Raw genomic sequence first — 25,618 nt, 5'->3', positions numbered from 1 at the left:
AAAGCCAAGGCTCACCTGGAACATCCTATGGTGAGTGCAGGCAGCTTCCTCTGCCTGATTTACAGGACCTCAAATTCTAGAGGTTATGGATGGATTTCTGCTCAAAGGGTTAATGATAGTCACAAGAACCTCACTGCAACCTCGTTTAACTGACTCCAGATAAATGAAGGCAGATACTGGAGGGAGGATTACAGCAACTTTTATAATAGAGAGGGATTGTTTTACAAATATACTCGATTTCAATAGCACATCACACATATGAGTCACACATTTTTATTTCTCAAGAGTGTATTTCTTAATTTTCGCACACCTGATCAAGAATCTTCACCATATTTACAGTGACAGTTTCACCAAGTACAGAATTAACGAAAGAAAAAAGTCACAAAGAACAAAGTTGAAAATCGAACAGTTATCGCTGACTCAGAATAAAAACCGGAGGGGGGCAGGAGTTTGCACTGCAGGTGGGGTCTCTGAACTGCAACCCCCGAGCCTGGCAATCCGGCCCCCAAACCCAGGCAACTCAGTCCTGTTTGTGCTTATATTTCTTACTCTGGAGGTTTGGGAAGGAGCTGCTATCTGCGTTGTTGCCTCTTTGGTGGATAAATCCTCAATCAGATCCCCCAGATCTGTTAGTATCAGCAACCCGAGTGATCCGGGAATGAATGGGAACAGGGGATCAAACTTTACACGTAGCCCACAAGGCTCCATGGTACACACTTGCCCCGGTCTACTGAGAACCAATAGGGAGATACAATAACACACATTGGTTAACGTGTTTAAGATGATTAAAATATTCGATAGGGTAGATAGAGATAAACTATTTCCTCTGGTTGTGGGGAGTGGGTGGGAGTCCAGAACAAGGTAAAATTAGAACTAGGCCATTCAGGGGTGATGTCAGGAAGCACTTCTTCACAAAGGGTAGTGGAAATCTGGAACTCTCTCCCCCAAAACTCTGTTGAGGCCAGGTTCAATTGAAGATTGATAGATCTTTGCTAGGCAAGGGTATTAAGGGTTATAGAACCAAGGTGGGTAAATGGAGTTAAGATTCAGTCCCTCGAGCTTGTTCCGCCATTCAATTTGATCTAATTGAATGGCGCAACAGACTTGAGAGGCTGAATGGCCTACTCCTGTTCCTATTAACACAGTGGAGGCAAAGCCCACCCTTTCAGCCAGTAGATAACAGGCAGATTGCTACACCTTTACTTCAACAATGGATTAGGGCGAATGAGAGGTTAAAATCACACCATAACTGAGCGATTCTGACTTTTTTTAAACAGTGAAATTTGCCCCAGTCAAGCCTTCGCCTCTTCCGGGCCTCCCATGCTCCACAACATCCCCTGAACAGAAAGCAGGCTGACAATCTACTCTCTGGCCTTCAATGCCACTGTATGATCAGCCACTGGGAGGTGTGCGAGTGTAACCTTGCAGGAGTCGTCTGATTGTTCTCTCCCTCTTACCACCTTCTCAATGGCACGGCCAAGATCAGGTGCTCACAGGACTTTACATCTCACTAGACAAACCTCGTCTCTCACTGTAGAGGATATATCATTCAGTGAATGCACTAAACAGAACTGACCTGTAAGACAACTGATTATGAGTTCAGGCCTGCCCCATTAGTCATTGTACTGTGGTAACCAGTTTATAAATACCCAGAGCCTCATCGCCGCATGGGAGGGATACATATCACTCCATCCAGCCTTTCCACAACCTCTCCGAGAGCCTCTTTGGAAAGTTGCTGCAGTTCTTGGAGTTCTTTTTTTAATGCAGCCGCTTCGGCTCTTAACTCTGTGATCACTTCTGATGCCTTGAGACTCCCGGAGCTGTCGTGTTGTTGTGTAGAGGGAGGTTTGGTTCTGATGGCAGTAGGGTTGGCTCTCAATGCCAGTCTGACGTGGCTGTGTTGTTTCCTCTCATGGCTGGCTCTGGCTTGCACTGCTGCCAGCTTCCGTTCCACATCACATTGTATCGGGAACACTGCTTCACGCTGTCCTGCATGATCTCCCATACCTTGCTCCTGGTCTTTAATCTACAGAAATACAAGCAGCTAGAGGTCAGATTTTGTGTTGCAAACCACAACATGCCACAGTCACATGGAATGAACTCAAAGGTCCCACTGGATCAGCGGTCCTGATCTCAGCCAAAAGACGGCATCTCTGACAGTGCAGTGCTCCCTTAGTACTGTCCCTCCGACAGTGCAGCACTCCCTCAGCACTACCCCTCCAACCACGCAGCGCTCCCTCAGTACTGCCCCTCCGACAGTGCAGCACTCCCTCAGTACTGCCCCTCCGACAGTGCAGCGCTCCCTCAGTACTGCCCCTCCGACAGTGCAGCACTCCCTCAGTACTGCCCCTCCGACAGTGCAGCGTTCCCTCAGTACTGCCCCTCCGACAGTGCAGCGCTCCCTCAGTACTGCCCCTCCGACAGTGCAGCACTCCCTCAGTACTGCCCCTCCGACAGTGCAGCACTCCCTCAGTACTGCCCCTCCCACAGTGCAGTGCTCCCTCAGTACTGCCCCTCCGACAGTGCAGCACTCCCTCAGTACTGCCCCTCCGACAGTGCAGCGCTCCCTCAGTACTGCCCCTCCGACAGTGCAGTGCTCCCTCAGTACTGCCCCTCCCACAGTGCAGCGCTCCCTCAGTACTTCCCCCCCCGACAGTGCAGCACTCCCTCAGTACTGCCCCTCCGACAGTGCAGCGCTCCCTCAGTACTGCCCCTCCCACAAGTGCAGCGCTCCCTCAGTACTTCCCCCCCTCCGACAGTGCAGCACTCCCTCAGTACTGCCTCTCCGACAGTGCAGCGCTCACTCAGTACTGCCCCACCAACAGTGCAGTGCTCCCTCAGTACTGCCTCTCTGACAGTGCAGCGCTCCCTCAGTACTGCCCCTCCGACAGTGCTGCACTCCCTCAGTACTGCCCCTCCGACAGTGCAGCGCTCCCTCAGTACTGCCCCTCCGACAGTGCAGCGCTCCCTCAGTACTGCCCCTCCGACAGTGCAGCGCTCCCTCAGTACTGCCCCTCCGACAGTGCAGCGCTCCCTCAGTACTGCCCCTCCGACAGTGCAGCACTCCTTCAGTACTGCCTGACAGTGCAGCGCTCCCTCAGTACTGCCCCTCCGCCAGTGCCGCACTCCCTCAGTACTGCCCCTCCGACAGTGCAGCGCTCCCTCAGTACTGCCCCTCCGACAGTGCAGCGCTCCCTCAGTACTGCCCCTCCGACAGTGCCGCGCTCCCTCAGTACTGCCCCTCCGACAGTGCAGCGCTCCCTCAGTACTGCCCCTCTGACAGTGCAGCGCTCCCTCAGTACTGCCCCTCCGACAGTGCAGCGCTCCCTCAGTACTGCCCCTCCGACAGTGCAGTGCTCCCTCAGTACTGCCCCTCCGACAGTGCAGCACTCCTTCAGTACTGCCTCTCTGACAGTGCAGCACTCCCTCATTACTGCACTGGAGTGTCAGCCTCAATTATGTGCTCCAGTCTCTGAAGTGGGGCTTGAACCCACAACCTTCTGACTCAGAGCGGAGATGAAGCCAAGGCTGACACCTAATTTGTAGCGTGCCCAGGGTATGAACAGAAAATCCTCGTTGCTGTATTTCAGTTCCTGCTTATATCATGTGCCCTTCCTTGACTTTGGAACCACCTTCATCGCACCTGCTCGTCCAAGGAAAAGAACAATCATCCACCTTCCACGTTGACTTGCCCTGGTCCTTGTGTGGAAAGAGCTGGTGATTGGCCAGTGATGTAAATGGGTTAATGTGTAGAATCCCTGGGTTCCCACACTGTGTACCCTCCAGCCCGAGGCCAAACCATAAACGGGCCAAGTGTGTTGGTGCCACATTCACCATCAAAGACAAATGTGGCACCAGCTGTGACCCCATGGTTTGGGCACTAATACGTAGGGGTAGATTTTGCTGAACCTGTCGGGAAGAAGGCAGGACTTCCCCTTTCGGGTTTTTGACCCGCCTACTTCGACGTCCGGCCAATCCTCGCGATTTTCCCTTGATTGACCTTGTTGAGCCCGCCCAGCAGGCCAATTAAGGGCCACCCGGCAACAGGTGACATCACAGACTGAAATTTCATCTGTCAAGAGTTCCTGACAGATGAAATATCAGTGTCTCACAGCTGTTTGAAGCTGTGAAACACTGACACTCTGAGTTCTAAGCTGAGTCATTCTGCACAGACTCAGTAAGAACTCTCACCGGCACTCAAAGCTGAAGGCTGTCACTTTTGACAGATTGCAGCCGTTCAGCTTTCAGTTCCGGCTGAGTGATGCGCTCCCGACGGCTATAGGAAGAAAGGCTGTGAAGGTAAGTACAGATAAGTAAAAGTTCTTTACACACTTTAGACACACCAAACACACTTACCTTTACACTCATGCACCCATCACTCACCTGAGCACCGACATCGCGACCCCTCCAAGTCCTTCAACCCGACGGCCCGCCTGCTCTACCTGGCGTGGTTTGGAGCCGTCGGGAAACCCACACGAAACCCCTCAAAATAGGGAGTAGGCTAAAAACTGCCTGTTAACTACCTGTTAACAGGCAGTTAATTGGCACTAATCCCTTCCCGCCTGGTTTCGGCGGGTCCCAGTGCGGGGCGGGTACCCGCCGCCCCTGAAACTTACGTGGGGCGGGGTTTTGAGCGGGATGGTGTCGGGACCCCCAAATTTGGGATTTTCCCCCCCACACGCCTGAAACCCCGTCTGACGGCTCCCCGAAAATCTAGCCCGTAGTGTTACCCAGAGGCACACTGGCGCACACCACACCAAATACTGAAAGCACTGCCAGCCCAATCATATCACTCGTTGTTGGGACTTGTTGATGTAGCAGGTGGCCGAAGGCACTGTTTGGGATTTGAATGTTTGATGGCTCTGGACCAAGAGTGGGATTTTGTAACTGCTGACGGTGTGTAGCACCATGAGAAAAAGTAGGACGTAGATTCACCAGAGATGGAAACCTATCGTGTGAGGAGAGACTGGAGATTCTGAGACCGTTTCCACTGGGGCAGAGAAGGCTGAGAGGAAACTCAATAGAAATTTTTAAAAGAATGAAGAGTTTTGATGGAGTGAACAGGGAGAGATTATTTCCTCTGGTTCGGGAGTCAGTGATGAGGGGTCATCAATTTAAAATTGTCACGAAGAGAGTGAGGAGAAAGGTTAGGAGCATTTCTTTACACGGCAGGTTGTTGGAGCACAGAATGCTTCATCACAGGGAGTGATTGAGGCAGAGACCATTACACCTTTTAAGGGAAAATTAGATAAATATTTGAAGTAGAGGAAGATACAGGGGTATGGGGAGGGACCGGGGAAGTGGTATTAATTCTGGATTGCGCCAACAAAGAGCTAGCAGAGACCTGCTGGACCGAATGGCCTCCTTCTGTGCTAGAGACGTCTATAGGATTTCTAAAAATAAACAGCATATTTCTGGAGGATTGCAGAGAGCCCACAAAAGGAGGATGACTGGATGTAAGAGCACGATGAGGAGAGGTTCTCTGCAAGCTGAGAGGAATAGTGGTGAGAAACAATCATTTAGAAACCATTAGACATTGATCATCTCGACCCTACTGACTGCAAATCCAATCCTGTCCTGAATAAAAGCAGTTTTCTCTCCGCACTGGGGGAGCTCCGTCACCACACAGACTGCAGCGGTTCAAGAGGGCTCACCATTAGCTTCTCATGGGCAACTAGGGATGGGCAATAAATGCCAGCTTTGCCAGCGATGCCCACATCCCCAGAACAAATATAAAAAATGTTCTTTGTATTCCTCGTGCTGCGAATTTATTGGTCAGTTTTTCAGCTTTCTGCCATTTCTGTTGCTCTGAGTTATCAGGCTGTGAGGACAACATGCCCGACTGGAGCAACAGAAACAATCGGGTGCAGTGTTTCACTCCAAGGAACAACAAAAACAAAGGGTTACCATTTCACCCTTTGCTGTTCTCCGGTCCTGCAGCTCCGATTGCAGCTTCAGGAACTCACTGGAGAGTTTGTCCATTTCTCTGACGATATCAGGGTCACTGCGCTTCCCTGTCTGGTCCAGTGAGCGATCATTGACTGTTGCACCGTTTGCATTCAGCAGGTCCTGGGTATCCTGCAGCTTGGCATCCAGCACACTTTCCTGAGAAGGAGCAGACATTTGTTACTAATCTCATCCTGTGTATCTGATCTCATCCATTCCTCTACACGCACAAGACCAAGCTAAAGAGACCGACAATCCCATCGCCCCTGAAAGTCCTCCTTTAAAACCATACAACCCAATAATATTAATAGAGGATGGTTACAATTAATGTGAATGCTTACACAGCAATCTCTCACTCTCCGGCAGGAGAAATACTGGGAAAGGGGCGATCGGGTTCCCCCGTGCAAGACTCCTGCTCAAGGTGGGGCAGTTGGTTGGCCTGATAGAGTTTAGGGAATCCCCTCCATTTGGATACGTTGTTTACGATGGTCCTCGGCCTCAATGTGGACTGCGGCAGGACTGAGACAGCGAGACTGGCGGTGGTATTTTATGCCGGTCTTACATCACCGGGTGCCGCTCCGGGGAACGTGGCAGCTGAAACACGGCTGCTCTGCATTTTGATTTTTAAAACAGCGGGTGAAGTCTTGTCCCTTCTCGACGGGTTACTTAAAGAGCCCAGTACAACCTGCCAACTTACTCAATATGTTCAGGGTTGGTTGTGGGACATTGTGCTCCCAGTGGGGAGCCTCACCCACTGGGAGTGCACATCAGGATATCTCGGGCACTCTCTCCATGAATTTCTGGCCATTCAAATCAATTTAGTAAAATCAGCTCTGATATTTCTAATATGTTGGGCAAACTCATTTCAATTATAAGTGCGACAAAACGCAGAGTTATAGGGGTCGATTTTCATTCAGCAGTCGGGAAGGAGGCGGGACTACAACTTTCGGGTTTTAGTCCCGCCTACATAGACGTCCGGCCAATCCACGCGATTTTCCCTTGATTGACCTTGTTGAGCCCGCCCAGTGGGCTCAGCAAGCCAATTAAGGGCCACCCGGCAACAGGTGACGTCACAGACTGGAATTTCATCTGTCAAGAGTTTTTGACAGATGAAATATCAGTGTTTCACAGCTGTTTGAAGCTGTCAAACACTGACAGTCTGACTTCTAACATGAGTCCTTCTACACAGACTCAGTTAGAACTCTCACTGGCAAGGAAAGCTGAAGGCTGTCACTTTTGCCGGCTGAGTGATGGACTCCCGAGACCTAGAGGAAGAAAGGCTGTTAAGGTAAGTACAGGTAATTTAAACTTCTTTACACACTTTAGACACACCAAGCACACTTACCTTTGCACTCATGCACCCATCACTCACCTGAACACCGACATCGCGACCCCTCCAAGTCCTTCAACCCGATGGCCCGCCTGCTCTAACCTGGCGTGGTTTGGAGCCGTCGGGAATCCCACGCGACACCCTTCAAAATAGGGATTAGGCTAAAAACTGCCTGTTAACAAACTGTTAACAGGCAGTTAATTGGCACTAATCCCTTCCCGCCTCGGGTCGGCGGGTCCCAGTGCGGTACCCGCCTCCTTTGAAACTTACGTGGAGGCGGGTTTTGGTCGGGATGGTGTCGGGACCCCCGAATTCGGGATTTTAGCCCCCCGCACGCCTAAAAGCCCGCCTCATGGCACACTGAAAATCGACCCCATAGTGTCTCTACTGTTACACCGAGCACACTGTGCAGGATTTAGGGATAGTAATGTTTCTGCCCACACTGCTCGGTAACAGTACTGCTCTCTTACCATCCACTGCCAGTATAAGGACTCCAGCTGCTTCCACTCCAGGTACGCCTCCAATCGCACGTTCTCACGCTCCAGAAGCTGCACAAACTACAGCAATGTAAATGATGTTAGCAAGGGAACAGAAAGATGCCGAGACTGGTGCTGATAGCCTGAGGCAGCGGTTATATCTGTATGGTAGGTGGATAGCAGGCAGGGAAACGCAGAACAGCTTAAATGCCAGTAGTGAACTGAAACCTCAACGATTTCCCAGTCAAGTACAGTGAGCAGGAGGTCATAACGTGAGGGGGCACTTGGGAATTTGGCCACAGATAGATCTGAAAAAACTGCAAATCAGCAGAAATGTTAGCCTGTTGCTGTAAGATCTCATGTACCTGGTGATCTTTATATCCTGTGTTAATACAGCTCGATTTCTTTTTAGTTCATGGGATGTGGGTGTCGCTGGCAAGGCCAGAATTTATTGCCCATCCCTAGTTGCCCTTGAGAAGGTGGTGGTGAGCTGCCTTCTTGAACTGCTGTAGTCCGTGTGGTGAAGGTACTCAGTCTGGGCTGCCTCTCCCTCCCCCCCCCCCCCCCAATAATACTGCTTGATTAATAAAGTCTGGGCAGCCTCTCCCCCCCCCCCCCCCCCCAATAACACTACTTGATTAATACAGTCTGGGCAGTGCTCCCCAGTGCCTCAGGTGGTTACTGAGCCACACAGGAGTCTTAGGTTTGACCCCTAGTCTATGCTATTCATTGATCTTAGTCAGGGAGGCAACAGAGCCGTTAGAGCTGGCCTCAGATCCCTGGGTTAGAGATTGGAAAACTGCCGAGGACCCCCCACTCCTCATTACTATCCAGCAATCCCTGGTAAAGTGTCACGGTACATACATTGGGCGAGGACAAGATCAGCGTCAGCTGTGATGCTTGCACAGTCAAATAGCCTCCCAGTACCACCTTGGCTAACACATGGGCGAGTCACCAGACGGTGCCCATGAACTGCTACACCAGTGAGAATCAACACCCTCAGGAGTTGGCATTCAATGGCAGTACACTGCCTGAAGAGCAGCCTTCTCAATGTGGTGTAGAATGTGGCTACCACTCAGCACCACAGAGCGGCAATGGGCACAGGTTCACTTCCTGACGTGAGCCGCGATGCGTGGAGTAAGGGAGAGTCCTGGCTGGGCAGTTACTGACAGCCGGGTATAGAGAGCACTGGCAGTAGGCTGGGACCAGGTTCCAGGTGTCTGCACCCACAGCTGCAGAGGCCCCGAGCTCACGGGATGAAGTGAAAGCAATTAAAAATGACAGTAAACACCTCTGTAAAAAGAAAGTCACAGGACTAGGCTGTCCCACCCCTGCAGAAAGGGTGAGTTACATGCAGTCTAGGCCACAGCCAGCTCACCTCAGTGCACTGTTTAGGATCTTGGATCAGGCGTGTTTCAGTCGCAGACAAATGACCAAAGCTCCGGCTGCTGCTGCATCCTCTGGTGTACAAATGGATCTAAAATCCAACATCACAGATCAGAATGTGACACTTGTTTCACTGTCCCTGTAATGGGCTTGTGCTGTAAACAGAAACAGAAGCTTTAACCCAGAAGGGGGCCATTTGTCCCTCGCTGCCTGCACTGAATTTAAGTCTCTCTCAGGGTCGATTTGACACAATCCCATTCTCCTGCTTTCTCCCTGAGGGCGTGCAACAAAGGTTCACCTGACTGGTTCCTGGGATGGGGGGGATTGTCCTATGAGGACAGATTGAGTAGATTAGGCCTATATTCTCTAGAGTTTAGAAGAATGAGAGGAGATCTCACTGAAACATACAAAATTCTTACAGGGCTTGACATGGTAGATGCAGGGAGAATGTTTCCCCTGGCTGGGGAGTCTAGAACCAGGGGTCACAGTCTCAGAAGAAGGGGTCGGCCATTTAGGAGGAGACATTTCTTCACTCAGAGGGTGGTGAATCTTTGGAATTCTCTACCCCAGAGGGCTGTGGAGGCTTAGTTGTTGAGTATATTCAAGACAGAGAGCGATAGATTTTTGGATATTAAGGGAATCAAGGGACATGGGGATAGTGCAGGAATGTGGAGATGAGGTAGAAGATCACCCACGATCTCACTGAATGGCGGAGCAGGCTCGAAGGGCCAAATGGCCTACTCCTGCTCCTATTTCGTATGTTCTTATAGTGGAACGTTAAAGGCTAGGGGGATTAAGCAGGAGAGTGGGATTAGACTAGATGGCTCATGTGGAGAGAAACACTAGCACAGACCCGATGGACTGAATGGCCTGTTTCTCTGCTGGAACAGTCTATGATTTTGTGCTATACCCAGGGTCTGCTATCCTCTTCTAACAGGCAGTGAATTATCTATCACTTTAATCCAGATCCCAGGTTTGATTGTGGGAGCCTGGCCTCCTTCACACTACTTTTATTCTAAACACAGTACGTGCTGTTCTCAGGATACAACACACATCTGGGTTCAGGCAACACCGATAAGCTGCTTTAAGCTTTGCTCACAGTTCACGGCATTAACTGAACCTCAATGTGTCGCTGCCTTGTAACATAATCCAGCCTGCACCTTATCTGATGGAGCACGACTCAGACCCAATGGGCCCTGACCCTGGTGAGGAGGGGATGAGAGCGATGCTGTGTAAAGGTCAGTGTGTTGTGTACCTTGTAGAGGGCAGCACACCTCTCCTGCTGAGCACTATAAAGACTCCGCCAGCGGAATCGCAGCTTCCCCTGTAACCACTGCAGGTACCGCACGTCCATTCCCACTGGGTGCCTGCCATCCCGAATGTCCGATCTCTCCGTGGGACTGACACGAGCAGCCTGCCTGCACTGAAAGCAAGAGTGGCCACCACAATTACTGCTGGCCAATGGGAACCCTGAACAGTCCAAGCATTCTATTACAATGCTAAATTAAGCTTATCTCACAAGTAATAAAAGTCACAAGTTTATATTGTGCGATTCAAAGATAGTTTCAGTACACTGGGTCTGTGGGCTCTCACCATCACACTTTACCAAAAGCCAGTCCAGGATGTAGTCGCTGGCGAGGTTACGACACACTCTGTTTGACCTGTGCCTGTGCATGTTGAAGTGTTACTTTACAAATGCCCATTTAAAAATGATTAGAGTTAATAGAAAACAACAACCCAATACAATGTCCCATCTTTCTGAATCTTTGAAGAAGATTTTCATTGCAAAATAAACCATAAACATTTTTTAAAATGACAACCCCTGCAAGTATTAACACATTGGAGCTGAATCCCTGGCTGTGAGTCAGCACCTTCAGGGAGGGGGGTAAGGCGGGGGAGTGAGGGGGGTAAGGCAGGGGAGTGAGAGGGAGGGAAAAAACCTGGAGCTGGATTTCTGGCTGCATTGGTAACACAGAATACAACTGAGAGAGACAGGCAGAGAGACACAGAGAGACAGAGAGGGCGAGACAGAGAGAGAGAGAGACAGGGGGAGAGACACAGAGAGAGAAAGAGAGACAGCAAGCAGGAGAGCACGAGCGAAAGCAAGAACCAGAGATTGTGTGAGCGAAAGAGCACCAGATCAAGCAATAGACAGCACAAGGGAGCGTGCAGGAGAAAGTGGGAAAAGAAAGCAGCAGCAAGCACAAGAGAACATTGTCAAGAGAGAGAGAGAAACATGAGAGAGAGAAACGTGAGAGAGAGAAAAACATGAGAGCACACAGAAAGAGACAGTGAAGAGTGAGACAGCGCAAAACAGTGCAAGATGGACAGCACAACAGTGCATGAGTGTGTAAGGAAGCACCCGAGACAGAAAGCATGAGAACACCAGAGACTGCCCGAGAAAGAGATAGAGACAGAATGCAAGAGACATAAAGAGACAGAGAGAGAGACAGACGTAAAGAGACAGAGAGACAGGGAGTTGTTGCAGGTTTACACAGAGATAATCTGCTGCGTTTACTGGGCATGTCCCAGCCTTTAAAAAAAGAGTATAGAAATACATGCTCGCCACCTACGCAGAATGGGTGGCTGCATCCGTAAACACCGCCAGTAAAGAATGTGCTGCTGTGTGCTGCAGGGTGTCCTTACCGTGCAGAGTGGCGCCTGATCCTCCACATGGAATCTGTGCAAGTTCAGCAGCTGCTCCAACAGGTGGATTCTCTGTAATAGCCAGGAGAAGGCCAGGAGGAGATCCCGGCTACCCCGAGTGCCATCAGCGGGCAGCTGGTAGAAATCTGAGAACCCGTAACCATAGTAGCAAACTGCAGCCTTCACGTATTCAATCTGGTCAGCTGTGCCGGGCAGGGAGAGAGAGAGACGAGGCAACACGTTAAATGCAGCTTGCTGCACAGCGCACTCTTTCACTTAATTACAGGTCCACAACCCCTTATCCGAAACCCTTGGGGCCAGATGTGTTTCGGAATTCGGAATTTTTCGGATTTCAGAACGGTAGGGGTATCTGCAGCTCTTTTTGACATTTTTTTCCATTTTTCGGGTTTTTGGTCGGGCTTAAAAACGGCAGCCTGACGCCCGGCAGAGGCCGGGGCTTCGGCTCCCTTGCGTAAGGGACCATATCCGAAACGATTAAAGCTGAAAAATCCGAGTTCAGACCGGGAAATTTTTTTCCCGAAATCGGCCAAAAATTAAAAAAATTCTCCTTTCCGGCGGCATTCGAATGGGCACGGGAAGCCGCGTCTAACGGTGTAAATACGGCTTGGTTCCGATGCAGGAATGCAGAGATATGGCCATTCAAAGTTGTACCCGAAGTACGAAAGCCGAAGGATTTGACCGCCTGTGCGCGAAATAAGTGCCGGTGGTCAGGCACAAAAGTCAAATCCGTCCCGCTGATTTGACACTTGTCATTTCTGGCAGGGGGTTTGGCGGGGTACCTGCAGAATGGTAGGAGGTGATGCTCCACGAAAAAACTTTCAGTTTTCAGAGCTTTTCGAAATTCAGAATTGCGGATAAGGGGTTGTGGGCCTGTACTGGCATCATTTACACCAAACTTGCCTTCAGATCCCCCTCTACTCTGCAAGTCTACCACTGGAACCTTTTCCTGAATTTGTAAATGACTGGACATAGGAACAGGAGGAGGCTATTCAGCCTCTTGAGCCTGTTCCGTCATTCTATTAGATCATGGCTGATCTGTATCTTAACTCCATCTCCCTTGACACCCTTACCCAACAAAAATCTATCGATTTCAGTCTTGAAAGTTTCAATTGACCCCCAGCATCCACAGCCTTGGAGCAAATTCCAGATTTCCAATATCCTTTCTGTGAAGAAGTGCTTCCTGATTTCACTCCTGAATGGCCTGGCTCTAATTTTAACATTTATGTCCCCTTGATCTGGATTCCCCCACCAGAGGAAATAGATTATCTGTATCTACCCTATCGAATCCCTTTATCATTTTAAACACCTCAATTAAATCACCCCTCAACCTTCTAAACTCAAGGGAATACTTAAACCTGTCCTCATAATTTAACCCTCTAAGCCCAGGTACCATTCTGGTGAATCAGCCCTGTATCCCCTCCAAGGCTCCCAAAGTCAGCCCAGGTGTTTTAGTTTCTGCCAACTTGCCCCTGACCTCTGGACTGAGCGCCTGCTCCGCCGACCACCAACCATTTCAGTGAGGGGGCTTAGACCAGAAGTCAGGTAAACGAGGGGCCTACCGCCTGTTTGAGGCTGCCGCCCGGGTGTCTGCAAAACCACCTTTACCAATATGGTGCCACCCGTAACGCAGGCGCAGATCGAGTGCGGGGCTTTGCGCCTGAAATTGATCCTTTTGACCCACCCCCCCACTGTTTTCCAACCAGAAAATGGGCACAGACAGCAGGCAGCTTCTGTGAGATGAGCTGAGAGACAGTTTTAGCCACAGGAGTTTGCAGTCAGGTGACTGCAGGAAGCTGCGGTAAGCAGCAAGGACGTCAAAGACAATAAGCACATCCACCTTCTTTGTGCCAGATGTGGGAGTGGAAGTGTTCAAGTTCTTACAGGGCCCCTCTTTATTTATTTCCTACATTACAACAGTGACTACACTTCAAAAGTATTTAATTGGCTGTAAACCACTTTAGGACGTCCTGAGGTTCTGAAAGGTGCTATATAAAGTCAAGTCTTTCTTTCTTAAACACAAGTTTGGGAAGCTGAAACAGACAACTTTTCAGAAAAGACACTGAAGGATCATTCATCAGCACTGACATTATTGCAAGACGAGGAACTGACAAGTGCACTGAGCAATGTGGGGACACGGGAATGGAGCACAGGTTTCCTATAATGGAGCAAAATGTTAAATAAACTATACCAGAGGCGCTGTTTCTTACCCAAATCCGTGACCTCACAGGGCCTGTCCTCACTGACCAGCTTCAGGAGACAATAAAGCAACTTCCAGAACTCAGCTGCCTGCGAAAAACAAGAGTTAAACACGGAACCAGAGAGCTGATGCCCCAGTTTGACCCCCACAATGACCCCCCTGCCCTGCCCCACAGTGTGACCACCCCACTCCGTCCCAGTGTGACCGCCAATTCTGCTCCAGTGTGACCACCCAGCACTGGCCCAGTGTGACCCCCCAGCTCTGGCCCAGTGTGACCCTCCAGCTCTGTCCCAGTGTGACCCTCCAGCTCTGTCCCAGTGTGACCCTCCAGCTCTGTCCCAGTGTGACCCCCTGCTCTGTCCCAGTGTGACCCCCACGCTCTGCTCCAGTGTGACCCCCAACTCTGCTCGTGTGACCCCCCCACGCTGTCCCAGTGTGAGCCCCCGTTCTGTCCCAGTGTGACCCCCCAGCTGTGCTCCAGTGTGACCCCCAACTCTGCTCCAGTGTGTGACGCCCCTCTGCCCCACAGTGTGACCTCCCTCTGCCCCAGTGTGACCCCCTCTGCCCCACAGTGTGACACCCCTCTGCACCAGTGTGACCCCGCCCACTCTGCCCCACAGTGTGACCCCCCTCTGCCCCACAATGTAACCCCCCCACTCTGCCCCAGTGTGACCCACACACTCTGCCCCACAGTGTGACCCCCCTCTGCCCCAGTGTGACCCCCCGCCCCAGTGTGACACCCACTCTGCCCCACAGTGTGACCCCCCTCTGCACCCAGTGTGACTCCCCTCTGCCCCACAGTGTGACCCCCACACTCTGTCCCACAGTGTGAGCCCCCACTCTGCCCCACAGTGTGACCCCCCACTCTGCCCCACAGTGTGACCCCCCTCTGTCCCAGTGTGACCCCCCGCCCCAGTGTGACCCCCCCACTCTGCCCCACAGTATGACCCCCCTCTGCCCCAGGTTGACCCCCCGCCCCAGTGTGACCCCCCCCACTCTGCCCCAGTGTGACCACCCCCACTCTGCCCCACAGTGTGACACCCCCACTCTGCCCCAGTGTGACCCCCCCACTCTGCCCCACAGTGTGACCCCCCCACTCTGCCCCACAGTGTGACGCCCCACTCTGCCCCACAGTGTGACCCCCCCACTCTGCCCCACAGTGTGACCCCCCCACTCTGCCCCACAGTGTGACCCCCACACTCTGCCCCACAGTGTGACCCCCCCCCACTCTGCCCCACAGTGTGACCCCCCACACTGCCCCACAGTGTGGCCCCCCCACTCTGCCCCAGTGTGACCCCCCCACTCTGCCCCAGTGTGACCCCCCCCACTCTGCCCCAGTGTGACCCCCCCACTCTGCCCCAGTGTGACCCCCCCACTCTGCCCCAGTGTGACCACCCCCCCACTCTGCCCCACAGTGTGACCCCCCCACTCTTAACTACCAACAATACTAACAATAACCAGCCCCAGGACAGTGACAGGGTAACACAAAGAATTCGACCCAACACAATCGTCGCTAAGCAAAAGGAAAAATATCTGACATATTGGGCAGAAACAACAAAAACCCAAAGCAAACTCAATTGCTACTTGGCCCTAAACAGACAATACAACATAGCTGATTACCTGACCATGGTAAAGGATAACAAACTGAGAAGAACCTTGACAAGGTACAGACTTAGCGAACATAGCCTAGCGATCGAAAAAGGCAGACACAGGCAGACCAGGCTGCCAAGAGAGGACAGGATATGCTCGCACTGCAGTCAGGGAGTGGTGGAGACAGAGATGCACTTCCTCACAGCTTGTGGAAAATATCAGGGCATCAGGGAGAATTTCTACCAAAAATTCTCACAAATATGCCCTGATTTCAGAAATCTGAATGACAACCAAAAACTCCCATTCCTACTGGGAGAGGAGAGAAGCTGTATAACACTGGCGGCACGCTATGTTACAGCTTGCCATGAACAGAGAGCCAACCAGTAAACTAAGAAAAGAATATATATAAACAATGCGAATGTATATTTATACACTCAGGGATATACCTGTTTATACACTGTATGAATAGAACTGCGTTTATGTGGTAAACCATAAATGTATTTTGATGCTTTGGCAACATAAGATGTAACTTATCATGCCAATAAAGCGATTTGAATTGTGAATTGTGAATTGTGACCCCCCCGCCCCACAGTGACCACCCCGCCCCACAGTGTGACCCGCCCGCCCCACAGTGTGACCACCCCCTGCCCCACAGTGTGACCCCCCCCGCTCTGCACCACAGTGTGGCCCCCCACTCTGCACCACAGTGTGACCCCCCCTGCCCCAGTGTGACCCCCCACTCTGCCCCACAGTGTGACCCCCCACTCTGCCCCACAGTGTGACCCCCCCCACTCTGCCCCACAGTGTGACCCCCCCACTCTGCCCCACAGTGTGACCCCCCCTCTGCCCCACAGTGTGACCCCCCACTCTGCCCCTCAGTGTGACCACCCCCGCTCTGCCCCAGTGTGACCCCCCCACTCTGCCCCACAGTGTGACCCCCCCCCACTCTGCCCCAGTGTGGCCCCCCCACTCTGCCCAGTGTGACCCCCCCACGCTGCCCCAGTGTGACCCCCCCACGCTGCCCCAGTGTGACCCCCCCACTCTGCCCCACAGTGTGACCCCCCCACTCTGCCCCACAGTGTGACCCCCCCTGCCCCACAGTGTGACCCCCCCTCTGCCGCACAGTGTGACCCCCCCTCTGCCCCACAGTGTGACCCCCCCACTCTGCCCCACAGTGTGACCCCCCCTGCCCCACAGTGTGACCCCCCCTCTGCCGCACAGTGTGACCCCCCTCTGCCCCACAGTGTGACCCCCCCACTCTGCACCACAGTGTGACCCCCCCACTCTGCCCCACAGTGTGACCCCCCTCTGCCCCACAGTGTGACCCCCCCGCCCCACAGTGACCCCCCCGCCCCACAGTGTGACCCGCCCCACCCCACAGTGTGACCACCCCCTGCCCCACAGTGTGACCCCCCCACTCTGCCCCACAGTGTGGCACCCCCACTCTGCCCCGCAGTGTGACCCCCCCGCCCCACAGTGTGACTCCCCCTGCCCCACAGTGTGACCCCCCACTCTGCCCCACAGTGTGACCCCCCCACTCTGCCCCACAGTGTGACCCCCCCACTCTGCCCCACAGTGTGACCCCCACTCTGCCCCACAGTGTGACCCCCCCACTCTGCTCCACAGTGTGACCCCCCCGCCCCAGTGTGAACCCCCGCCCCAGTGTGACCCCCCCACTCTGCCCCACAGTGTGACCCCCCACTTTGCCCCAGTGTGACCCCCCCGCTCTGCCCCGTGTGACCCCCCCACTCTGCCCCACAGTGTGACCCCCCCCACTCTGCCCCAGTGTGACCCCCCCACTCTGCCCCACAGTGTGACCCCCCCCACTCTGCCCCACAGTGTGACCCCCCCGCTCTGCCCCAGTGTGACCCCCCCACTCTGCCCCAGTGTAAACCCCCCACTCTGCCCCACAGTGTGAACCCCTCTGCCGCACAGTGTGACCCCCCTCTGCCCCACAGTGTGACCCCCCCCACTCTGCCCCACAGTGTGACCCCCCCCACTCTGCCCCACAGTGTGACCCCCCCACTCTGCCCTACAGTGTGACCCCCCACTCTGCCCGTGTGACCCCCCACTCTGCCCCACAGTGTGCGCCCCCCCACTCTGCCCCACAGTGTAACCCCCCCCACTCTGCCCCACAGTGTGACCCCCCCCACTCTGCCCCACAGTGTGACCCACCCGCCCCACAGTGTGACCCCCCACTCTGCCCCACAGTGTGACCCCCCCCTCTGCCCCACAGTGTGACACCCCCCCTCTGCCCCACAGTGTGACCCCCCTCTGGCCCAGTGTGACACACCCTCAGCCCCACATTGTGACCCCCCCGCCCCACAGTGTGACCCCCCTCTGCCCCACAGTGTGACCCCCCCTCTGCCCCACAGTGTGACCCTCCCCACTCTGCCCCACAGTGTGACCCCCCCACTCTGCCATACAGTGTGACCCCCCTCTGCCCCACAGTGTGACCCCCCCTCTGCTCCACAGTGTGACCCCCCCTCTGCCCCACAGTGCGACCACCCCCTCTGCCCCACAGTGTGACCCCCCCTCTGCCCCACAGTGTGACCCCCCCACTCTGCCCATGTGACCCCCACTCTGCCCCAGTGTGACCAACCACTCTGCCCCACAGTGTGACCCCCCACTCTGCCCCAGTGTGACCCCCCCACTCTGCCCCAGTGTGACCCCCCCACTCTGCCCCACAGTGTGACCCCCCCACTCTGCCCCACAGTGTGACCACCCCCCCACTGTGCCCCACAGTGTGTCCCCCCCGACTCTGCCCCACAGTGTGACCCACCCGCCCCACAGTGTGAACCCCCCACCCCACAATGTGACCACCCCCCTGCCCCACAGTGTGACCACCCCCTGCCCCACAGTGTGACCCCCCCACTCTGCCCCACAGTGTGGCCCCCCACTCTGCCCCACAGTGTGGCCCCCCACTCTGCCCCACAGTGTGGCCCCCCACTCTGCCCCACAGTGTGACCCCCCCGCCCCACAGTGTGACCCCCCTTGCCTCACAGTGTGACCCCCGCACTCTGCCCCACAGTGTGACCCCCCCCACTCTGCCCCAGTGTGACCCCCCCCACTCTGCCCCACAGTGTGACCCCCCCCACTCTGCCCCAGTGTGACCCCCCCACTCTGCCCCTCAGTGTGACCCCCCCACTCTGCCCCACAGTGTGACCCCCCCACTCTGCCCCAGTGTGACCCCCCCTATCTGCCCCACAGAGTGACCCCCCCACTCTGCCCCACAGTGTGACCCCCCCACTCTGCCCCAGTGTGACCCCCCCACTCTGCCCCAGTGTGACCCCCCCACTCTGCCCCAGTGTGACCCCCCCACTCTGCCCCACAGTGTGGCCCCCCCACTCTGCCCCAGTGTGACCCCCCCACTCTGCCCCAGTGTGACCCCCCCACTCTGCCCCAGTGTGACCACCCCCCCACTCTGCCCCACAGTGTGACCCCCCCACTCTGCCCCACAGTGTGACCCCCCCGCCCCACAGTGACCACCCCGCCCCACAGTGTGACCCGCCCGCCCCACAGTGTGACCACCCCCTGCCCCACAGTGTGACCCCCCCCGCTCTGCACCACAGTGTGGCCCCCCACTCTGCACCACAGTGTGACCCCCCCTGCCCCAGTGTGACCCCCCACTCTGCCCCACAGTGTGACCCCCCACTCTGCCCCACAGTGTGACCCCCCCCACTCTGCCCCACAGTGTGACCCCCCCACTCTGCCCCACAGTGTGACCCCCCTCTGCCCCACAGTGTGACCCCCCACTCTGCCCCTCAGTGTGACCACCCCCGCTCTGCCCCAGTGTGACCCCCCCACTCTGCCCCACAGTGTGACCCCCCCCACTCTGCCCCAGTGTGGCCCCCCCACTCTGCCCAGTGTGACCCCCCCACGCTGCCCCAGTGTGACCCCCCCACGCTGCCCCAGTGTGACCCCCCCACTCTGCCCCACAGTGTGACCCCCCCACTCTGCCCCACAGTGTGACCCCCCCTGCCCCACAGTGTGACCCCCCCTCTGCCGCACAGTGTGACCCCCCCTCTGCCCCACAGTGTGACCCCCCCACTCTGCCCCACAGTGTGACCCCCCTGCCCCACAGTGTGACCCCCCCTCTGCCGCACAGTGTGACCCCCCTCTGCCCCACAGTGTGACCCCCCCACTCTGCCCCACAGTGTGACCCCCCTCTGCCCCACAGTGTGACCCCCCCGCCCCACAGTGACCCCCCCGCCCCACAGTGTGACCCGCCCCACCCCACAGTGTGACCACCCCCTGCCCCACAGTGTGACCCCCCCACTCTGCCCCACAGTGTGGCACCCCCACTCTGCCCCGCAGTGTGACCCCCCCGCCCCACAGTGTGACTCCCCCTGCCCCACAGTGTGACCCCCCACTCTGCCCCACAGTGTGACCCCCCCACTCTGCCCCACAGTGTGACCCCCCCACTCTGCCCCACAGTGTGACCCCCACTCTGCCCCACAGTGTGACCCCCCCACTCTGCTCCACAGTGTGACCCCCCCGCCCCAGTGTGAACCCCCGCCCCAGTGTGACCCCCCCACTCTGCCCCACAGTGTGACCCCCCACTTTGCCCCAGTGTGACCCCCCCGCTCTGCCCCGTGTGACCCCCCCACTCTGCCCCACAGTGTGACCCCCCCCACTCTGCCCCAGTGTGACCCCCCCACTCTGCCCCACAGTGTGACCCCCCCACTCTGCCCCACAGTGTGACCCCCCCCACTCTGCCCCACAGTGTGACCCCCCCGCTCTGCCCCAGTGTGACCCCCCCACTCTGCCCCAGTGTAAACCCCCCACTCTGCCCCACAGTGTGAACCCCTCTGCCGCACAGTGTGACCCCCCTCTGCCCCACAGTGTGACCCCCCCACTCTGCCCCACAGTGTGACCCCCCCCACTCTGCCCCACAGTGTGACCCCCCCACTCTGCCCTACAGTGTGACCCCCCACTCTGCCCGTGTGACCCCCCACTCTGCCCCACAGTGTGCGCCCCCCCACTCTGCCCCACAGTGTAACCCCCCCCACTCTGCCCCACAGTGTGACCCCCCCCACTCTGCCCCACAGTGTGACCCACCCGCCCCACAGTGTGACCCCCCACTCTGCCCCACAGTGTGACCCCCCCCCTCTGCCCCACAGTGTGACACCCCCCCTCTGCCCCACAGTGTGACCCCCCTCTGGCCCAGTGTGACACACCCTCAGCCCCACATTGTGACCCCCCCCGCCCCACAGTGTGACCCCCCTCTGCCCCACAGTGTGACCCCCCCTCTGCCCCACAGTGTGACCCTCCCCACTCTGCCCCACAGTGTGACCCCCCCACTCTGCCATACAGTGTGACCCCCCTCTGCCCCACAGTGTGACCCCCCCTCTGCTCCACAGTGTGACCCCCCCTCTGCCCCACAGTGCGACCACCCCCTCTGCCCCACAGTGTGACCCCCCCTCTGCCCCACAGTGTGACCCCCCCACTCTGCCCATGTGACCCCCACTCTGCCCCAGTGTGACCAACCACTCTGCCCCACAGTGTGACCCCCCACTCTGCCCCAGTGTGACCCCCCCACTCTGCCCCAGTGTGACCCCCCCACTCTGCCCCACAGTGTGACCCCCCCACTCTGCCCCACAGTGTGACCACCCCCCCACTGTGCCCCACAGTGTGTCCCCCCCGACTCTGCCCCACAGTGTGACCCACCCGCCCCACAGTGTGAACCCCCCACCCCACAGTGTGACCACCCCCTGCCCCACAGTGTGACCACCCCCTGCCCCACAGTGTGACCCCCCCACTCTGCCCCACAGTGTGGCCCCCCACTCTGCCCCACAGTGTGGCCCCCCACTCTGCCCCACAGTGTGGCCCCCCACTCTGCCCCACAGTGTGACCCCCCCGCCCCACAGTGTGACCCCCCTTGCCTCACAGTGTGACCCCCGCACTCTGCCCCACAGTGTGACCCCCCCCACTCTGCCCCAGTGTGACCCCCCCCACTCTGCCCCACAGTGTGACCCCCCCCACTCTGCCCCAGTGTGACCCCCCCACTCTGCCCCTCAGTGTGACCCCCCCACTCTGCCCCACAGTGTGACCCCCCCACTCTGCCCCAGTGTGACCCCCCCTATCTGCCCCACAGAGTGACCCCCCCACTCTGCCCCACAGTGTGACCCCCCCACTCTGCCCCAGTGTGACCCCCCCACTCTGCCCCAGTGTGACCCCCCCACTCTGCCCCAGTGTGACCCCCCCACTCTGCCCCACAGTGTGGCCCCCCCACTCTGCCCCAGTGTGACCCCCCCACTCTGCCCCAGTGTGACCCCCCCACTCTGCCCCAGTGTGACCCCCCCACTCTGCCCCAGTGTGACCCCCCCACTCTGCCCCACAGTGTGACCCCCCCACTTTGCCCCAGTGTGACCCCCCCACTCTGCCCCAGTGTGACCCCCCCCACTCTGCCCCACAGTGTGACCCCCCCGCCCCACAGTGTGACCCCCCCGCCCCACAGTGACCACCCCGCCCCACAGTGTGACCCGCCCGCCCCACAGTGTGACCACCCCCTGCCCCAAAGTGTGACCCCCCCACTCTGCACCACAGTGTGGCCCCCCACTCTGCACCAGTGTGACCCCCCCCTGCCCCAGTGTGACCCCCCTGCCCCAGTGTGACCCCCCACTCTGCCCCACAGTGTGACCCCCCACTCTGCCCCACAGTGTGACCCCCCCCACTCTGCCCCACAGTGTGACCCCCCCCACTCTGCCCCACAGTGTGACCCCTCTGCCCCACAGTGTGACCCCTCTGCCCCACAGTGTGACCCCCCACTCTGCCCCTCAGTGTGACACCCCCCACTCTGCCCCACAGTGTGACCACCCCCGCTCTGCCCCAGTGTGACCCCCCCACTCTGCACCACAGTGTGAGCCCCCCACTCTGCCCCACAGTGTGACCCCCCCTGCCCCACAGTGTGACCCAATTCCCAATTCCCAATTCAAATCGCTTTATTGGCATGATAAGTTACATCTTATGTTGCCAAAGCATCAAAATACATTTATGGTTTAGCACATAAACGCAGTTCTATTCATACAGTGTATAAACAGGTATATCCCTGAGTGTATAAATATACATTCGCATTGTTTATATATATTCTTTTCTTAGTTTACTGGTTGTCCCTCTGTTCATGGCAAGCTGTAACATAGTGTGCCGCCAGTGTTATACAGCTTCTCTCCTCTCCCAGTAGGAATGGGAGTTTTTGGTTGTCATTCAGATTTCTGAAATCAGGGCATATTTGTGAGAATTTTTGGTAGAAATTCTCCCTGATGCCCTGATATTTTCCACAAGCTGTGAGGAAGTGCATCTCTGTCTCCACCACTCCCTGACTGCAGTGAGAGCATATCCTGTCCTCTCTTGGCAGCCTGGTCTGCCTTTTTCGATCGCTAGGCTATGTTCGCTAAGTCTGTACCTTGTCAAGGTTCTTCTCAGTTTGTTATCCTTTACCATGGTCAGGTAATCAGCTATGTTGCATTGTCTGTTTAGGGCCAAGTAGCAATTGAGTTTGCTTTGGGTTTTTGTTGTTTCTGCCCAATATGTCAGATATTTTTCCTTTTGCTTAGCGACGATTGTGTTGGGTTGAATTCTTTGTGTTACCCTGTCACTGTCCTGGGGCTGGTTATTGTTAGTATTGTTAGTAGTTACTTCACTGAGTCCCAGGACTAGTTGACTGAGGGTATTCTTCTTTATGGTCAGCTCTTGGCATTTCAGGGCGTCGTAGTGATAGCATTGGGGATTGCTCATTTGTAGGTGATTCCAAAATTTGGTGGCTCTTTTTTGGATAGTGATTATTAATGGATATTGGCCTAGTTCCGCCCTGCATGCATTGTTTACTGTTTTCCTTTGAGTCCGGAGGATACTTTTACAGAATTCTGCATGTAGGATCTCAATTGGGTGTTTGTCCCATTTTGCAAATTCTTGTTGAGTTAGCGGTCCCCATACCTCACTGCCATAGAGTGCAATTGGTTCAATTACTGATTTGAAAATTTTGAGCCAAATGCTAATTGGGATTTCTATTTGGATTGATTTTTTGATGGCATAGAAAGCCCTTCTTGCTTTCTCTTTCAGTTCATTCACAGCCAGTTTGAAGTTTCCCGTAGAACTGATTTTTAAGCCCAAGTATGTGTAGTTAGTGGTTTGTTCAATTTTGGTTGTTCCTACTGTGAAATTTATTTTGGGTCCCTGATGTTTGGATCTTTGCTGGAACACAAGGACTTTGGTTTTTTGGGGATTTATTGTCAGGGCCCAAGTCTGGCAGTACGACTCCAGCAGGTCCAGGTTTTGCTGTAGCCCCTCTTTAGTAGGTGACAGCAGAACCAGGTCGTCTGCATAGAGGAGGAATTTAACCTTGGATTCATATAGGGTGAGGCCGGGTGCTGTAGATTGTTCAAGTAGTTTTGCCAATCCATTTATGTAAATATTAAAGAGTGTCGGTGAGATTGGCGAGCCCTGCGTCACCCCCCGCCCCTGTGGGAAGTACCCCCGCCCCTGTGGGAAGTATTTTGTTTGTTTGTCTCCGATTTTAACTGCACATTTGTTGTTTGTATACATTGATTTAATTACATCATATGTTTTCCCTCCTACCCCGCTTTCGATAAGTTTCAGGAATAAACCGTCATGCCAGATGGAGTCGAAAGCCTTCTGGAAATCTACAAAGCATGCGTAGATTTTGCTTTTGTTATGGTGAACGTGTTTGTCAATTAGGGTCTGTAGGGTGAAGATATGATCGGATGTTCTATAGTTTGGCAGGAATCCAATTTGGCTTTTACTCAAGACATTGTGCTCCTCAAGGAAGTTTATAAGTCTTTTGTTTATGATGCTACAGAATACCTTCCCCAGGTTACTGTTTACACAGATGCCTCGATAGTTGTTTGGGTCGATTTTGTCCCCACTTTTGTATATGGGCGTTATGAGTCCTTTGTTCCAGATATCAGGGAAATAACCGACACTCAGAACCAAGTTGAAGAGTTTTAGGATAGCCAGTTTCATTTTGTTGTCTGTGTGTTTAATCATCTCATTTAGTATGCCGTCTGTCCCGCAGGCTTTTCCTGGTCGCAGGTCCTTGAGTTTTTCAAGAAGTTCTTTTTCTGTTATTATGGCGTCCAGCGGGTTTTGGTTATCTTTTATGGCCATTTCTAGCTTTTCCAGTTTTTTGCATATTTGGTGTTGCTCTGGTCTTAGTGTGTTTTTCTGGTATAATTTTTCAAAGTGGTTTACCCATGTGTCCCCATTTTGAATGGCCAAATCGTCGTGTTGTTTTTTGTGTAGTGTTTTCAAGTTGTCCCAGAAACAATTGGAATCAATGGATTCCTCCATGGAGCTGAGTGTATTCTTAATATATTGCTCTTTTTTGGTTCTGAGTGTGTTTCTGTATTGTGTTAGTGTCTGACAATAAGTAAGGCGTAGTTCCTCGTTTTCTGGATGTCTGTGTTTTTGGTTTGATATTTTTCTAAGTTTTTTCCTCATGTTATGGCAATCTCGGTCAAACCATTTTTCATAGTTTTTTGTTTTGGGTTTGTTCTTGCGAGCTTTCAAGTTTGCATTTGTTGCCAAATTATCAAAAATATTGTTTAGTTTACTAACTGCCCGGTTTACGCCTTCTTTATTGTGAGTGTATATGTTATCCAGAAAGGTGTCTAAGAGAGCTTGAGTTGATGCATTGCTAATTGTTTTCTGGTATTTTTCCGTGTCGTTTTTGGCCCATCTGTACGATTTTTTGGTGTTGTACAGTTTACTGGGTTGTGTTTCTATGTTGTTTGTTTCTGTCTTTTTGAGGAACATAGTAATTTGACTGTGATCTGACAGTGTTGTTTGTGGTTTGACTGTGAATGCTCTGAAAGAGGATGGGTCTAAGTCTGTAATCATATAGTCTACTGTGCTGCAGCCAAGAGGTGAGCAATAGGTCGATCTTCCTAGGAGGTCTCCTATGAACCTACCATTGACAATGTACAGACCCAGGTTTCGACAGAGCTGTAGTAGCTGTTTTCCGTTGGTATTTGACTGCTTGTCGCAGTTATGCCTGTATGGAAGGGA

At 54.5% G+C, this 25,618-nt stretch overlaps 1 protein-coding gene across 1 annotated transcript; it reads right to left on the bottom strand.

The window, feature by feature from the left end:
• Positions 1-257: 257 nt before the first annotated feature.
• tedc1 (tubulin epsilon and delta complex 1) lies at positions 258-25,618 on the bottom strand. Its single transcript, XM_086000928.1, has 8 exons — positions 25,522-25,618; positions 14,013-14,091; positions 11,785-11,987; positions 10,394-10,561; positions 9,131-9,229; positions 7,747-7,833; positions 5,908-6,105; positions 258-2,026 (listed from the first exon to the last, which is right to left on the bottom strand). The coding sequence occupies exons 1-8, from the start codon at positions 25,522-25,524 to the stop codon at positions 1,658-1,660; spliced, it is 1,206 nt and encodes a 401-aa protein (XP_085857054.1). The 5' UTR covers positions 25,525-25,618; the 3' UTR covers positions 258-1,657.

This window comes from Somniosus microcephalus, chromosome 11, assembly GCF_052327205.1.
Source record: "Somniosus microcephalus isolate GS21.2 chromosome 11, FLI_Smic_1.0, whole genome shotgun sequence".
Classification (NCBI taxonomy): domain Eukaryota; kingdom Metazoa; phylum Chordata; class Chondrichthyes; order Squaliformes; family Somniosidae; genus Somniosus; species Somniosus microcephalus.
Note: the sequence above shows the minus strand (reverse complement) of the source record. Positions and strands in the feature narration are given on the sequence as shown.